This window comes from Callorhinus ursinus, unplaced genomic scaffold (assembly GCF_003265705.2).
Source record: "Callorhinus ursinus isolate GAN/ISIS: 27379988/994484 unplaced genomic scaffold, GSC_fseal_2.0 scaffold20, whole genome shotgun sequence".
In the NCBI taxonomy this organism is placed as follows: Eukaryota; Metazoa; Chordata; class Mammalia; order Carnivora; family Otariidae; genus Callorhinus; species Callorhinus ursinus.
The window spans coordinates 26,300,796-26,319,471 of record NW_027397082.1 but is presented as its reverse complement, the minus strand read 5'-3'; the positions used below and the strand labels follow the sequence as shown (position 1 = coordinate 26,319,471).

The 18,676-nt window shown below is 38.0% G+C and overlaps 1 protein-coding gene across 14 annotated transcripts in view; it reads right to left on the bottom strand.

Moving 5' to 3' along the window:
* CPEB3 (cytoplasmic polyadenylation element binding protein 3) overlaps nt 1-18,676 on the bottom strand; it is a 187,099-nt gene that overhangs the window by 76,735 nt on the left and 91,688 nt on the right. For 10 of the 14 annotated variants that reach the window (XM_073904444.1, XM_073904451.1, XM_073904445.1 and 7 more), the window contains one exon: nt 9,951-10,007. The exons of 2 other annotated variants lie outside the window; for them this stretch is intronic. In XM_073904444.1, coding sequence (XP_073760545.1) covers nt 9,951-10,007 — 57 coding nt within the window. The remainder of the gene's footprint in view (nt 1-9,950; nt 10,008-18,676) is intronic. 2 more of the 14 variants (XM_073904447.1, XM_073904449.1) reach the window with 1 other exon arrangement.

Below are 18,676 nucleotides of genomic sequence, written 5' to 3'. Positions count from 1 at the left end.
GGAAATGTTAACATATATAACTCAATGGAAAACACCTGAAGAAATATTTGTCCATATTTTAGAATCACCAAACTAATATGAGTTATTTGAAAGCTCTTGACAAAGAAATCAAGTCTGGTAAGAGACAGGCAAGTGCATAAGTATAAAACAGAGAAATAAGTACTAAGAGAGGACCATACCAAGAGCACAATTTACTGCCCCATGGCAGGCGGAAACCTTTAGAGTGATTTCACAGGAAGGCCACCTTGAGCAGAATCTGGTGGCGCTGGGGGTTTCTAAGGTAAAAAACAAGAATCCACAGAGAAAGAACTTTCAAAACAGCTTTGACCTTTCCCTCCAAACCAGGTCCTTTAGCATTCCCTTCAATCTCAACAGAAATGACTATTATATACACCTAATTCAATCCAGAAATCTAGGAGTCCTCCTTGAGATCTCCTTTTCTTTCTTACTCCACATAGACTCTCACTAACTCCTATCAATTCAAGCTATGAAGTAATTCTTCAATCCATTCATTTCTCCCATCTTCAGTCCTAAATCCCTGGGGTCCAGATTGTCATCATCTCTGCCCTGAACTGATGGGTTCCAACGAGTCTATATGACAGCCTATTTAGTCCACTGGTTTCTATCTTGAACCCCACAATGCTTTCTCCACACAACAGCCCAAGTCATCATTTTCAAATATTAATCTGAACACATAGCCACACTCCTCACCTTCATCCTTAAAACCCCTCACTAACATCCCACTGTTTTTGGATAAAGTACAAAAACATCACTGTAAACTATAAGGCCTCTGCCATCTCCTCCAATCACTCAGACCTCCTTTGAATTTCCTGATAATTCCTCCTTGTCTCAGGCACTAAGGACAAAGTGTTTCCCCCTACCCCCAAATAAACACTGTCTTCCCAACTCCCCAGTTTTCTAGTTAATTCCCATGTAATCCTTCAGGTCTCAGCTGAAAAGTCATTTCCTCAGGTGGAACTTTCCTGAACTTCTAGATTAGGCTAGGTTCCTGTTTCTATCCACTCACAGCACTTCTCCTAACACTTTTCCCAATTACCATTATACTATCATGTGGGTTTTTATTTGGTATCTCATTCCCCAGCCCCATTAAATTGTAAGCTTTATTAGGACAGGAACCAATTTAATCTTGGTCACCACTGTATCTTCATGTCCTAATGAGGACACATAAAAGGTATTCAATAAATATTAAAAGTGAGGCAGCATCTAGAAAAGGGTAACAGTATGTGCAAAGAAGTGCTGCTGCAAGTATATGCTGGAACACAGCACACAGGTGTGAGAATGGCAAGAGATGGAACCATGTCCTAAGAAATTGAGACCTTTTCTATTGCTTCTATTTGCTCAAACATTAAATTCTATACTCTATATTATAAAAGCAATAGGAAATTTCCTTGTTTTCCAAGTTTAATATTTCCTTCTAATACTAGCTTTTTAAATTTTTTTTAAACTTCACTCACTTCCTGGGGACTGATACTCCCATCTAATTCATCTTCCATCCTGTCAGAATGACTTTTCTGAGATACCTATGACCATGTGATTCCCTATACCCCACATCCTACAACAGCTACCATCACCTTCACCAGCAATTTGCACCCAGGGAAAGAGGGGATGGGGTGAGAGTCTGAAGAAATCTGGGACTGTCCAGATGAGAGATGAGGAAATCTTGAACAAGAGCTGTGAAGAAGGAGAAGAAGTAGATATTCAAGATGTTCTGGAACAAAGAGAACTTCCTTTGTGCATGGCCAACATAACCACAGCTTCCCCGAATACTTTGGCAAAGGAAATAAAAGCAAGAGTTAAATGTAAAAATTTGGACTGTTTTAAAAATTGGTTATGGGTACTTAAGAAACTTGCCAAGGTTTTAAAACCAAACCTCTTATTATTAGTGTTTAGAGTACCACAGACTTTAGTGATAAAGTTTCCCTTGGAAATAAAACTGTGAAGAATCCACACATATATGATGTTTCTCTGTGGATAAGAACTAAGACTATAGGTCTCAGAGTCCAATCCCCAGATCTACTTAATCTGAATGCATGGGGTTCAAATTTGAAATCTTCACTTTTAACAAATTTCCCCAGTGATCTCTATGCTCAAGTTTAAGAGCAACTAAAATGGAGATTAACTGTCTATAGCAGGCATCCACTGAAAGTGATATTGTGTGAAGTGTATGGAGCCTTGGGAAACATCCAAGTTCAGTCAAGTTAAAGAAAGTATATCCTCAGGAACGGAATGTAAAATCTATAATCTAGTCAACCATACTGTAATATGACTGCCTTAAGTGCTGATGGAACAAAAAGTCTGTAGGAAGCATTTATTTATTTATTTAAAGATTTTATTTATTTGACAGAAAGAGATACAGCGAGAGAGGGAACACAAGCAGGGGGAGTGGGAGAGGGAGAAGCAGGCTTCCCGCCAAGCAGGGAGCCCGATGCAGGGCTCGATTCCAGGACCCTGGGATCCTGACCTGAGCCAAAGTCAGATGCTGAATGACTGAGCCACCCAGGCGCACCTGTAGGAAGCATTTAAAAGACAGAAGTGTAGACCAAAAGAAGTTAAGAGGATTTTATCATACTGGTAAGATTACTCCTCTGTGGACAGAATGGTTCGTTTGATGTTTCCATAGCCTGAAAACCATCTATTTCCCTATGCTCTAATTATAAGCTCCTGAAGGACTGTTCTATTAATTAATTTAGTACCTTGCTACTGTTAAGAGGTACCACTGTGACTCCTAAACTAGTAGACAAATAATCAGCCACTAAAATTGTCTTCTGTTACATTCATCTCCGTAAGTTAGAACATTGGTATTCTGGTTTGTCCAGGGTTCCTCATGAGGTATTTGTGCATTCATTTGGTTGGCGTAAATCCATTCCCCCCAAGACAAATCATCCCTGGGAAGACTGGTAAAATTTTAGTTCCCACATATGTGTTACTAGAAACTGAAACCTTAATTGTGTCCCATGAGAGGTCCTACTTCACTAGCTAGCATCTCTCTAACACACTTTTCTTTAATAAAAACATTGCCCAAGGCCAAAACGTTTTAAATAAGCCATGTTACTTCCCCAAAATTATATTCTTATGTACCTAGCATATTAGTCTGCTTCAGAAGCTGATACTTCCCAAGTAAAATATTCATATTGAGTATTTCAAGAGAAGCAGGAGAATACTTCCCAACAGCTGCAATTTGGCCATTTGGCTTTCCCTTCCACCAATGGTCTGGTTTATGATACTTATTTTCAATTAATAACCATAATGTAGTCTTTGTCCAGTAATTGAACAAATCATCTCTGAATGTAGAGGTAACTTAAAGCTATGTTGAATGCTTTGTAAGAGGTAGGAGCCTTGTAAGAAAAGTACAAAATAAGAAACACACAAAGCACTAGTTAAGCAAGAAGACTTTTCCAAAACTCTTGCTTACTTAGGAGGCTCCCTTTTCTGCAGCTTATGATGGGGAAACAAAAGCCCACTGGCCATGATGGGTTGCCAAAGTGGCTCAGGCCTCACCTCTAAGCTCCCATCAAAGCCTCTGTGGTCAATCCAGCCAGCTCTAGCAAAAATTCCAAGCCTGACCATTTTCATCTTAGTTTTTGCAAGTACCTCAGAAATTAGTCACTTCAGAAGTTTTGTTTTGTTTTGTTTTTTAAATGGATTATGAGGCATGACTCACCTAAGGAAAAAAAAATTGCCTAAAAGTCAGGATAGTCAGGTTCCAGCTTTACTCTGTAACCTTGGACAAAACATTTCACACATCTGAGTCTCATTTACATAATGAGAGATTTGACCTAGATGAATGGTTTTCAAATCTCTGGGAGCAGAATTCCTTTTATTACACAAAAATCTTTCACAAAACCCTAACATACAAATATTAAAGTATATCTTACTTGGCATTATTATGTGGGTTTCTCTTAGGTATCACAAACTTAATGTGTTTTTTTAAATTTTTTTTTATTAACATATAATGTATTAACATATAATATAATGTATTATTTGTTTCAGCGGTACAGGTCTGTGATTCATCAGTCTTACACAATTCACAGCACTTACCATAGTACATACCCTCCCCAATGTCCATCACTCAGCCACCCCATCCCTCCACCCCCCCAGCAACCCTCACTTAATGTGTTTTTTTATTATTTAAGATTTTTATTTATCTGACAGAGACAGAGATAGGGGGAAGGGGAGAGGGAGAAGCAGGCTTCCCGCCCAGCAGAGAGCCCAGGACCCTGGGATCATGACCTGAGCCAAAGGCAGACACTTAACAACTGAGCCACCCAGGTGCCCCCTTAATGTGTGTGTGTGTGTGTGTTTTTTAAGATTTTATTTATTTATTTGACAGAGAGAGCGAGAGAGCACAAACAAGGGGAACAGTAGAGGGAGAGAGAGAAGCAGGCTCCCCACTAAGCAGGGAGCCCGATGTGGGGCTTGATCCCAGGACCCTGGGATCATGATCTGAGCCGAAGGCAGACGCTTACCATCTGAGCCACCCAGGCGCCCCACCTTTAATGTGTTTTTATTTTTTATTTCATTTTTTTAAAGGTTTATTTATTTATTTGAGAGAGCGAGAATGAGAGAGAGAGTACATGAGAGGGTGGGAGGGTCAGAGGGAGAAGCAGGCTCCTCGCTGAGCAGGGAGCCTGATGCGGGACTCGATCCCGGGACTCTGGGATCATGACCTGAGCCGAAGGCAGTCACTTAACCAACTGAGCCACCCAGGCGCCCTTTAATGTGTTTTTAAATGAACTCTTGACATCCACCTTGAACCTATTCTCTCCCAGTCCCATTTCAATACATGGCATCGCAATTCACCCAACTGCTCAAGCTAGAAGCTGAGCATTCTTTTTGAGTTTTCCTTCTTATTTACTTCCCACATTCAATTCTTCAGTTTAATGCCATTAAAAAAGGTTCATTCTACCCTCTAGAATATATTTTCCATTTGTTCATTTCTTTCTAACTCTATTGCCATCACTCTATGCTAAAACACCATCATCTCTTGCCTAGACTATTACCTTCTTTCTGAACTAGACAACCCATTTCTCTTCTCACTTCACTTTAAACAGTAGTAGTCAGAGTGCTCTTTTAAAAACATAAATCTGATCATTTGACCCTGCTTTAAAACATTCAAAGATTTCCTCTTGTACTTGGACCACATTCAAAATCATTACCAGGAGCTAAAGCACAGCAAGGTCATATTTCCTTCCTTCCTCCAACTTCATCTTAATACAACCTACTCTTTCTCCTACCAACCTCAGTCATTCTGGTCTCTATTTTCTCAAATACCCAAAGCCTTTTCAGGCCTCACCTACCCCCACTTTTTAAATAAAAGCTTTATGAAGATGAACACTCTATAGGCAGACAGAACACATCTAGAGTCTAGCACAGCATCTGACCCAATGGTAAGCACATACACTCTTAATGAATGAAATTAGGGTAGACAGTTCAGAACCCCTCCATCATTGTTTAAGACCCTCCCAGACCAACGAAAAACAGTGATCTTATTCCCCCCCATTTCCTGTGCTCAAATTCCCATATTACTATAAGGAGTAACATTTCAGATATTATAACCATGAGCAGTCAGAAATTTCTTCAGCTGTCCATGTTTCACTGAGGGACCAACCATTCTTTTAGTCAAGAAAGCTCAAGTAACTGGGTTTGAATTAGCAGAATGACATGTTTGTACCATGGTCTCCTCCCTTGGGAAGGCTTTTGGCACAAAGACCCAAGTTCAACTTGGCACAGAAGTTTGTTTCATTGGATATTTTGAACCTTTGTTATTAACTAAGATTAATACATCATATCATGTCAATAGGTTTTTATGGGTTACATATACACAGAAGTATATTTTACAATAGTAACTCCAATCCAACAGTAACTCCAATAGTAGAGTAACTGATCATTCTTTGTATTCGCTCCTTTACATTGTTTACAAAGATCTTTTATATTTTCCTTGCTGCTTTTTAAGCAATTCTGTTAAACATGAAGAGCACTGGCACAGCCAACATGGCTACTTATGAACAGAAGTCTTCCAGAGACCTTAAGAGCTCAAGTCAAATGAAAAACACAACATACATTTTAATCAGGTGTGAAATGTGTAGGCAAAGTTCTTGTAGGACACTATCTGTTAGACTAGTTTCTAACAGGGTCAGCAATTACACAGTAAGGCACATACCAAAGCTTGTGAAAGTCAAAATACTCCAGAAATAAAATGATAAAATTATTTGGAGTCACTTCGATTCCGTAAGGGAATATGGGAAGAGAAATCAACGTTTCTCTAAAGGAACATATCTTTAAAATAAAAGTGGGTAAAATGGGAAATATACTTGGATATTTAAATACTTTATATACAATCACTCATTTTCAAGTTCAATTCTTACACATCTAATTCTGCTTCCCTACTACTGTTTCAGCTACACTACTAGAAGCGCTTAGTTTGCCAAGGTCTATCCTTCAATACTTGTATCCCCAGCTAAGCCTTCAGCTGATGTCCAGGTTCTCTCCTGTTTTCATTACTTGATCATGAAACCCTCTTTTGAGAAAGCCTGATATACCTCTGTCTAGGAGTCTTCCTTTTGTTTCAAAAACCATTCATCAGGCCAGCACAGACCATTTCATTGCAAATTTCTCCTCTCCAGCTGGCCCACAATGCATATACTCAGGGACATATGCTCCAAGCATCTGGTCATGCCAATCTCACCTTGAAGGTTTCTTTTAAGTTGAATCATATACCTGGAGGGGCCTCCTTCCCACTCCTCTTCTATTATCCAAATAGTTCCTGAAATTCTACCTGTTCCAGGAAGCTTTTCCAGGTTTATCAGGAGAGGTGAAAGATTCCACTGGCCTAATCCTTACCGACAGATCTCAAAACTGTCACGGGTAAGTCCCTTCGCTTTCTATTCCTAAAATATTTACCAACATGTATATGTAATGTATAGAATATGAGTTACAGGTAATTCTTAATAATAAAGTAACATACATAAGCAAGTTCAGTTTTTTAATTTTTTATTTAAATTCCAGCCAAGATCACTTTTTATGCTTTTTTGGGAAAGTCTAAGCTTTGTTTGGAGGAAAGAAGTCAAACAATAATATAATCCCTGATTACAAAAATAAGTGAGCATGAGGAAATCTGCCAGTTCATCAAATTTATACTATGTAGCAGTGGCCCACATTGAGTATGCTTTAGGAAATGAGAGTAGATATGAGGTACCTCTACTCCATCTCACATGCTATGTCACCACATTTAAGGAAGATGAATTCTTTTTCAGCTTTGGGAATAGAAGACTTAAGTAAAAGCATGGAGCAAAAATTTTCTGTTCTTTTCTCATTACAAAAAGTCAACTTTCAGTCACTTAATGTTCTCACTCTCTCTCTCACGCACACACACTCTCTCTCTCTCATCATTATCTTCTTCATCTACAATTATTGAACTGCAGACTTACAGAGAGCAGGGACCAAGTCATTCTAGGCCGTGTTTAGCTTAACACTTGATGCAAAGATGACCATGCTTGTGAAAACAATTAAGTCAAAGTTTACAAATAAATAGGGGAAAAGTAACATGGAAACAGGAAGAGTAATTTTTTCAGGCACTTAGAAATTATAGGTGATCTTAATATTCTTGATGTCTGGTACTTAATATACATGATTTGTAAAAATAAAATAATTTTTTAAAAATACGATGCCAAACTCTGGTCTGCGTAGATGTAGGATGTTACTTCAAAAACAATCCTCATCAATAAACATTTAATAAGTGCTAATTATATGTAGGTCACAGCATTAGGCACAAGATACAACTGTGCTGAAGAATCAGAGCATACAGAAAAAACAAGAGGAGTGTAAGGCAGTAGAAGCAGAGGTAAACATTGCTGGCAAGGCCACTGGGCAAGGCTTCATTGGCGAGATAAAGCTGAAATTTGGCTTAAATGCACGAACTGAGGATAGGCCTTTGATAAGTAAATGAAAGGAAGGGAGGACGGTATGTGCAACAGCCAGACTGTGGTGAAGTACAGACCAGGTAGGGGACTGTGAGGTGGGGAGAATGGAGATGATGAGGCTGGTGAAATGGAGAAGCCAGATGATGGGGATCCTTAATGGAGGAGGATGACATGAACTAAGTGGTGTTTCAGAAAGAAAGAAACAAGAGAAGTGAAAAACAACAGAAATGAAAAGGGAAGGGTGAGGCCTGAGACACTAGAGGAAAAATTCTGACAAGATGTGGTAACTGATCAGTGTGTAAGAACTGGAGAGGCTACTCTCTGCTATCTGCCTTCCAGACGGTGTCTATTTTCTCTGTAAAATTGTCCATTCCTTTTTTCCTTCCTGAGAGTGATCAATTTTCTAGCAACATGAAAAATTATATGTATAGTACAAAATGATTTCTAGTAATATAATTGTTTATACTTTCAATTTAAAAACAATAAGGTTAAAAATATTAAATGGTATTTATTTCCATAGCTAAAAAATAATCAACTACACAAATGTTTTTCTTCACCATGATTTGAAAACAAAACTGACTATATGATTCCACCATGAAAGAAGTTTTGAGTAGTAACTTGAATACATATTAGGTTCTGCCAATTTTCATACATTCAACAAATATTTACTGTGGAATAAATAATAAAATACTATGAATCTGGGGCGCCTGGGTGGCTCAGTTGGTTAAGCATCCAACTCTTGGTTGTGGCTCAGGTCATGATCTCAGGATTGTCAGATTGAGCCCCATGTCAGTCTCTGCGCTCAGCACAGAGTCTGCCTTTCGCTCTCTCCCTCCCCCTCCGCTCCTTCCCCCCCTCTCTCCCAAATAAATATAAATAAAAATAAAATCTTAAAAAAAAAAAAGGAATGAAAGCGAGTACTTTCAAAGCAACTTATATTTTTGGAATGCTTTTAGTGTACATGAATAGGTTTTCCTCTCCCATTTTTCACACTATAACTTCACTAACACTCTTAAAGTTGGACAAGATTGGTTTTATTACCTCATAATTTACAGACAATGATACCAGACAGAAGTAATAAAGCAGTGATTACAACCTAGGTCTTTGACCCTAAGTCTCATACTCCTTTGAAACACTACATTAGGCTTAGCCTACCTACTTCATAAAGTTATTTGAATGAATTACAGATATGGAAATGCTTTAGAAAGATTAACAGCATTACACAAATAAAAGCAACATTATTTTGTTTGGGTGTGATCAGGAGAGAATGCAAGTTTTATGGGGCTTAGAGCCTATACAAATTGGGGATCCACTTCAAGAAAAGGAACACAGGGGCGCCTGGGTGGCTCAGTCATTAAGCGACTGCCTTTCGCTCAGGTCGTGGTCCCGGGGTCCTGGGATCGAGCCCTGCGTCGGGCTCCCTGCTCCACTGGAAGCCTGCTTCTCCCTCTCCCACTCCCCCTGCTTGTGTTTCCTCTCTCGCTGTGTCTCTCTCTGGCAAATAAATAAAATCTTAAAAAAAAAAAGAAAAGAAAAGAAAAAAAGAACACAAAGATAAGGTAAAGAACTTGGAGGGGGTCCCCTTGAAAGTGAGGGTCCCTGAAACTTAGGCTTCTTTAGCTTCAAGGTCAACCTACTAAGATCAAGAATTGCCCTCTAAAACCTAACTTTGGCCTACCAAGCAGTACGAAAAAAACACTGCAGATAAAGGACAAAAATATATGTATGTTTGGCCTTTATTCTCTCAAGATCATTCATTATAAACCATGTAACAAAAATTTCCAGGTAGAAATAGTCTTTGCTACGTCTATATTAGGATTAAAAAAACAAACTACCAGCTAACAACAAAAAATAACTATAATGAAAGTGATGTGAATTATTTTGCTAAAATAAGCTAGAACATCATACCATACAATAATTATTGTTTTACACACACACGGGTATAAACACGCACACACTCATATTTACTCACAATTTGGCAAGCAAAAGATCTCATTAAAAAAAATTTACCTCGTCTCCGCCCATAGCTCCTGGCTGCATGTAAACACAGAAGAAAACCATGGGTATCTGTATCAAAATGGTGAATTTAGAAATAAAAAAATATTCACATAAACCTTTTCTAAGTATTTTCAGTATTAATTAATCTGGAGATACTGTTCAATTTGACGGCAGAGATATTATATTAAAAAAAAAAAACCTTTATGAAGCACAAGTTAAAACACAATCTTAAAAGAGAAATTCACCTGGATATGGCAGCCACAGGAAAAGATACAATGGGTGCTTAAGTGACACAGTTTTATAAGGATTTATATTGTGGTCCATTATCTATATCAGATATAAATAAATAGAGTTCTTTTAAATTTTTCCTGATTTATAAATCTTCATTTGCACTATATATTACCATCAGACATCACTTTAAAGAAATGCCATTCATTCTAATTCAAAACTGTAGCATGTGGTGGTCATTCTGAATTTCTTCACACATGCATGCACACACACACACCTACACACACACGCACCCCATAAGCAGAGTCCCCCGAAAACCACATAGAAATTTTACACACAATTAACTCTGGTTTTACAGAATATGTCTGTGTGAAAATTTTGTGAAGCTTCTCAAGATCTCCCCATTTACTTCCCAGACGGTATCACAGATAGGGAGAAAACAACATCTTTTCACCTAAGAAGTGAACTGATAAAGTAGAAAGGGATTAAGCTACTAGGTACATCCAGGTCAGGTTGAAAAATAGAGTGCTTTGAAGATTTTCTTCCCTTTCAAAACTCAAGGTCCACAGAACACATTATTACAACATTTAATAGAGCCAGACTATGGTATCATACATAAATTGCTAGGAGAACCTGTCATCTAAAATAACTTTCGAAGTAGAAAGTTTTTCAAATTTGAAAACTCAAGGTCTATCAAATAAATGAGAACTTTATTTAATTCATTTTTTGAAGCATGACACGTTATAATATTAGCTTAACACAAATCAAAACAAAACAAAAAACAAAGATAATTTGTGGTGACATATGCAGTATAAGGTAGTACTAAAGAAAACTATTTCTTTCCTAGAAAAAGAATTCAGACTTTTCAGCTAGAAAGTTGAAATACCAGTTGGCCAATCTCATCTTCTGCTAGTTCCCTCTTTTCTTCAGACATCATACCCTCACCTACATACATCTGACCTCTTCACTTTCCCATTACATAAGTAGTAAAAAGGATTTTCCAGCTCAAGCCCTACTTTCTCCCTAACTCCTTCCATCACTATAACTCTCAATTAAAAAAAAAAACAGAATCCCTTCTGAATTTACATAGCAGTACTGTTTACATCACTCACAAAAGGAACGTATTACAAAAAAAAAAAATTAAGGGGTGCCTGGGTGGCTCAGTCGGTTAAGCATCTACCTTCAGCTCAGGTCATGATCTCAGGGTCCTGGGATTGAGCCCCATGTTGGGCTCCCTGCTCGACGGGGAATCTGCTTCTCCCTATTCCGCTCCCCCTGCTTGTGCTCTCTCGTTCTCTCTCTCAAATAAATAAAAAATCTTAAAAAACAAAAAGCAAAAAAAAAAAAAAAATTAAGGAACCTCTATACTTTTCATTATGTAGAACCTGGAATTAATCTCCCCACAGAATGTATAATAAATGGTAGTTAGTTTCCTAGTTTGGCCCCCAAAAAGCTTACTTCATTCATAATAATATGGGTGAGTTGATACTAATAGACAACACTTAAAAAGAGATTGAGTATGGAGGCCCCTGGGTGGCTCAGTCAGCTGAGCATCCAACTCTTGATTTCAAGCTCAGGTCATGATCTTGGGGTCGTGGGATCAAGCCCTATGTTGGGCTCTGCACTCAGGACTGAGTCTGCTTAGATTCTCTCCCACTGCCCCTATCCTGCTTGAGCTTTCTCTCTCTCTAATAAATAAATAAAATCCTTTAAAAAAGAGAGAGATTAAGTATGTTTTGATATAATACCATTATTTCTTTGTCCTTTCCCCATCCCCATGCCCAGTGATGTCATGCTGCCCAACATCCCCACCTCAAACCTTTAGAGAGGAAATAAAACATTCTGTATTTCAAAATTACTCATTTCTCTCCCAAACAATAAATTCCCATTCTTTCATTATATCTGATTTCTGGCCAGATGCTCAATGAAAAAGAATCTGATTAAAATACTAAGGTACAAATGACTCATCAGACCTTAACACCCCTAAAAGATAAATGAGAATGCTGTTCACTCGAGTCTTCAACTGGCAAGTTTTCAGGTAATAGAGACCATGAAGTGAATAGATCTAGTCTGGGGGGTGAGGAGGAGCATCCTGAGTTGGGGAGGTGGGTAAGGCTTGCAAAAGACATTCTTGGGAGTTTTAGTCAAAGCTTCCTTAAATAGTTCATGATTTTTATGGATTTTTTTTTTCTTTTTCCATTTCTAATCAAATACAGTAAATTGGCTCACATTGGCCTGGTGACTGACATGGGGGCAAAATAACATATGGAATAGGCAGCCAATTTAAAGTGATGATGTGAGATGCTTCAGGTGGCTTTCATCATTCATTGTGGAATTTAATTATGTGCTACCCTGGTTCTAATTTCAGTATTTTATCTATGATCCCTATGGTGATTATTATTATAGCAGCTACCACTTAATGAGTACTTGCTATGTACCAGAACAGTTCAAATGCTTTACATGGATAAATGCCATTTAATACACCCGATAACTTTATGACATAAGAATTCTTATTAGCTTCTTCTTAATGATGAAGAAAATGGGACACAGAATTAAGTAACTTGCCTAAAATCTTACAGCAAGGAAGTGGTGGACTTGGAATATGAATCTAAGCACTCTGGCTCCAGAGTTCACACTTGTAACCACCTCACTATACTGTTAAATTCCTAGAGGGCAAGGTCAATATCTTGTATTCCTTTTAATATCCTCTCATGCACCTAGTAGAATGCTCTGTACCAACCTGGTATTCAACAAATATAGGTTGTTAGCTGAGTGTGTAATCAAGGGAAGGATTAATACATGCCTTGATGGCCTTTAGGATGTATGCCACCTCTGTTGGTGATTAAAAATTTGCTCATATGAAGGCCACTTGCAAATAGACTAATTAGAGTCAAACTCTTCCCTAAGGGAAAGGTAATGAAATGAACACCATGGAGAGAAATTTGGGAGCACAAAAGTAGTGCTTTCCCTTGAGAACAAATAGGACTTTTAAACAAGAATATTGGACCCATAAACTTATATGAGTCGGTACAAAATGATCCCACATAAAAAAACGGGAAGCAAATATGACTAATTCCATCTGCATAATGTATCTTATGCTAGTATAGATTTATACCAGATATAAGAAGATATGGTATACTTTCAGTCCTAAGTAGTTCCTCCAAGAACTTTAATTCTTCTTTGTCAACCAACATCATTACAGATAAAATTCTTTTTACCATTTCATATGTATTACTTTTAGAACTCACAAAAAATTACATTTAATTTTTAGAAGTCATGGTAATGGTTACCCTTAGCTACGGGTATTAACCAGAATAACTCTGAGCGGGGGTTCTGGGGTGTTGCTAATGTTTTGGACTTGATCTAGGTGGTACTGGTTACATGGGTGTGTTCAACTTGTAATAATACATCAAGTTATATACTTATAATTTGTGCATTGTTTGGTATGTATGTTACAGTTCAATAAAAAAACAAAATACCACAAACATTTTAGATTGTTTCACTAAGATAAAAGGTTATAAAATTAATGTAGAAAATCCATAATGCTAACATTTTATAGTCTTTAAATCATAAATCTGAATAATTTAAAATTGAAAGCATTAAAGATTTTTCATCCATCACGATAAATATGAAAAGGTACATGTACTTTACAATGGGATATGCCAGAGTTATTCTAAAAATAAGTCTACATGATCAATGACTAGTACATTATGAATGGTACTTTCACTTAAATGTTACGGTTTATTAGGCATATGAGGCAACAAAATAAAATGGATCATCTCTTACTCTTTATGACTTGGCCTGCACTGGGTATTAAATGGCTACACTCATACATGTGATTCCCCAAGAGCATGTTATGATCTGATTTTAAAATCTAAACTAATTCTTCAGCTACATGGATTCACCCAAATTTGCTGAAGTTGCTCTAAGCAAAGTAACAACATAAACAGATTCCACCACAGAGGCTCAAAAATGACAGAGAGAGACAGAGAGGGGAGAGAGGGAAAGGGAAGAGGGACAGAGGGAGAAAGATCTCTATTCTATTGTGTATCAAAGTAGCATGCATCATTTCAGGAACTTAAGCAGTCCCTGGGATGCTGTACTGATGTAAAACAAATGAACAAGATATAAAGACCTTAGTACAACATTTTACTAACTGGCTTGGAAATATTGGTCAAGACTGTTAAAAGTCAACTGTAGGAACAAATTGTTAATTACTTCCCTTGTAATAAAATGAGTTTCTTAAAAACACCTTATAAACTTGGGGCAGCTGGGTGGCACAGTTAAGTGTCTGACTCTTGATTTCCGCTCAGGTCAGGGTTGTAGGATCGAGCCCCGCATCAGGCTCCACATGGGGCGTGGAGCCTACTTAAGATTCTTTCTCCCTCTGCCCTTCCCCCCACCTCTCTTAAAAAAAAAAATCCTTATAAACTTATGTTCTGAATACCATTTCAGTATACAAAATTAAATTCTATTCAAACATCTAAGCTTCCATCTAAGTATCAGTCATGCAAAAAATTCCACCTAAGGGGTGCCTGAGTGGCTCAGTCAGTTAAGCATCTGACTCTTGGTTTCAGCTCAGGTCATGATCTCAGGGTCATCAAGATCGAGCCCTGAGTTGGGCTCTGCACTCAGCGCAGAGTCTGCTTGAGATTCTTTCTCCCTCTACCTCTCTCTGGAAGGTAGGAGGGAAGGAAGGAAGGAGTGCTTGAGATTCTTTCTCCCTCTACCGCTCTCTGGAAGGTAGGAGGGAAGGAAGGAAGGAGGGAAGAAAGGAAGGAAGGAAGGAAGGAAGGAAAGAAGGAAGGAAGGTCTTAAAAAAAAATTCCACCTAAGATGGGTTAAGAGCTTAAAATTAGGGTGCCTGGGTGGCTAAGATGGTTAAGCATCTGCCTTCGGCTCAGGTCATGATCCCAGGGTCCTGGGATCAAGTCCCGCATCGGGCTCCCTGCTCCTTGGGAGCCTGCTTCTCCCTCTGCTTCTCTCTCTCTGTCTCTGTCTCTCATGAATAAATAAATAAAATCTTTAAAAAAAAAAAAAGAGCTTAAAATTAGTACAAAAATACTCCCTTTCCCTAATTAGATTAATTCCCAAAGAGCAGGAGTGATGGAGTTTGCTCCTCTATCTTTGTCTTTATAATGGCAGGGAAGACACTTTTAGCCCAGTGATTCCCAAATCTGGCAAATTATAATTGAAAAGTGATCAATTTTTCCACAAACAATATGAACTTAGCGGGTAAAAATGATGCTTGAAAGGATGGGATACATTTTCAACTGTTATATTCACAAAAAGTATTTGTGAAAAAAAAAGCATTTGGATGTCTTAAAATCTCTTCTTCCTACCCTCAGAAAAATCTTTCTATTCAATTTGCAAGCCTAAAAAGTAACACAAGCAACTATCATAATATATATTTTCAGATGGGTAAACAGGCCCAGAAAGGATGACTGGCTCCAGGCTGTTCAGCTACACAGAGCTGGGACTGAATCCAGGTCCACAGTGGTTCTAAGGCATTTATTTTTTTTTTTTAGGTTGAGGTATTATTTACATTCAGTAAAACTCATCCCCTGTAAATGTACAGTTTGACTAATTTTGGTAATCATATATAGTCGTGTCACCACTGTGTTCCATCATACAGAGCAGTTCATCTTCCTAAAAAACTTCCTTGTGCCCCTTTGCTGTTGATCCCATCTCCCAACCTGTGGTCCCTAGCAAACATTAATCTGCTTTTTTAAAAAAAAGATTTATTTATTTTATTTTAGAGGGAGAGAGAGAGAGCACGAGCAGGAGAGGGAGAGAGAATCTCAAGCAGACTATACACTGAGTAAAGAGCCAACATGGGGCTCCATCTCACAACCCCGAGATCACATCCTGAGCCGGAACCAAGAGTCAGTGGTTTAACCAACCCTGCCACCCAGGTACCCCTTAGTCTGCTTTCTGTACTCTAGTTTTGTTTGCCCCTTGCCCCTTCCACAACTTCATATTAATACAATCAATATGTTTGACTTCCTTTAATGTTCTTGAGATTTATCCACATTGTTACACATGTTCATGTTTTGTTTCTCCTTATTACTGAGTAATATTCCATGGTATGGAAATACCACAATTTATCTATTCACCAGTTGTTACGGGTTGAAATGGGTACCCCCAAAATACATAGGCTGAAGCATCCCCAGTGTGATTTAGTTGAAGACAGACAGGGTCTTTAAAGAGGTAATTAAGGTTAAATGAAGCCATAAGGGTAGAGCCTTAATCCAATAGAACTAGTGTCCTTATAAGAAGAGGAGATACCAGGAATGCTCAGGAACACAGAAAAGGCCAAGGAAGGTCACAGCAAGAAGGCAGCCATCTGCCAGCCAAGGAGAGAGGCCTCAGGAGAAGCCAAACCTGCCAGCACCTTTATCTTGGGACTTCCAGCCTCCAGACTGTGAGAAAATAAATTTCTGTGGTTTAAACCATCCAGCCTATGCTATTTTGTTATGGCAGCCCTAGTAAAGTACTACACCAGTCCATGGACATTTGAAAAGCCCTTACTCATAACTTAGCAAGACCAAAGAGCCAGTATTTCAAACCTATAAAGTCCCTGAAAATACTTAGAAATTTCCTTTAGAATTTCTACAACTTCATCATCCTTTAGGAACTTCTCCAATTTTTTTTTGTTTTATTTCATTATTACTACCACACCACTATTGTTTTCTATTAATCATTACACTATTTTATGAATTAAAACCAGTATTTTTAATAGGCATTTTTGTGGTCAGAAAAATCTAATTGTCATTAATAACATATGAAACTATATCCTGCATCCTAAACAACTGAACTTTTGCAATGTTCTGCATCACTGCTTACAAAATCTTATAGGAAACCTATAGATTTTAATCAATCTCACAAACAAAACAGAAATTCCTTCTTTAACCAACACAAAGGCGTTCTACCTGGTTCAACTAGAATACCTTAAAATCAAGAGTTAAGATAAAAGACTAAGGAGACTCACTTCAGTCTCTTCCGTTTTTTTTTTTTTTTTAAAGCAGAACTCTCCTCCAAAAGCTAAACCCCAACAGATGTGAGATATTTGTTACCCAAAGCATTACAAGGACCCAGAGCCCAAACTGTCATGTATCCTTCCCCACAGTGGCCTTTGAAGTACCTCCTTGGATGCTGGGGTTCCACAGAACATGATTAGAAAACTAAGGATTTATACTCTATGGTAGGACCATTCTTACCAGGTAGAAAGTTCTTTCTAACATGTGCCTCTCTACTATCCTTAACCACAGACCCTAGCCTAATCCCACTTTTATTTGAGGGTCATTGCTTTATCTCCTTTTGGTTTTCTCTTTTCTAGAGAGAAAATATATTTAGCTACTCTTCATAAGAAATGGTTTTCCATAACCCATATCATCCTAAATATTCTCCTTTGGATAAACCTAATTTCCAGTAAGACAACACTTGTCTTTCCCAAGCTTCTCATGAGAGCATCCAAGACCCTTCACCATCCAAGTCCCCTAACCACCTTTCAGATCCTCATTCCTATTATTCTACAAATCAGACCCATATATTCCAGTCACACCAATTCAACCCACTCTTCCCACAGTAACAATATAATATAAGCACTTATCTGTTCAGCATAAGAATCTAGATATCCATGTCTTGACATCTATTCTTCACTGCCCCTAAGAAACCCCTAACCCCCTTGTCCATTTCCACCCACTATAATTTTTCTCCCATCTCATTATAAATATAAGTTCAAGGCTTCTCTATACCATCTTGCAAATCTTGCAGTATCCATGCATACTCAGCATTTAGTTTCCAAAGGATATTTACCATATAGGTTACTTATAGAATCTCAATATATGATACGTTATCAAGGTAATCACTTTAGAATTTCTAAGCCCATTTCCTAAATTCCTCATGAAAGCAGAAAAAAAATAAATCAAAATCTGTATGTCTAACAAGATCTCTCTGGAAATAAACCTCTGAAGAATCTCTGCATTATACTGCTCTCTCTACTTGGAGAGAGTGGGCATCCACATCTACTCACAACAGGTGATGTCTATGCACCTTCACATCTGTAGCCTAATAGCATTCCACTGAGAGTAACTACCGCCTTACTTTCAGCAGAACTTTATTAAATGATAGAATAACTGCTCCCCCCCACCAAAAAAGGGAGGAAATCAAAAAAAGTCCTGAGAATTCTAATCACATGCCAGAGTATTTTGTATTTTACTCAGATCAATCTGTCCAAATCAGGTCAGGCCTACTACAGAGGTATGCACCCAAATATTTGGCATATGTTCTCAACAAACCATCTTCTCTGAACTACTATGTCAAAATCTGATGAGGTCTCTTCATACTTTATATATAAAAACTCAACTTCTAGACTGTTCAGGACAAATAATACTTGCTAATGCTACATTTTTGAACTCCAAAATAATGTAGGGAATTATACGGAGAGAAGAAAGTGTGAATAAAATGGGTGCCAGTGTGCTCAGGAGTCTAAGCAGAACCAAAAGCCC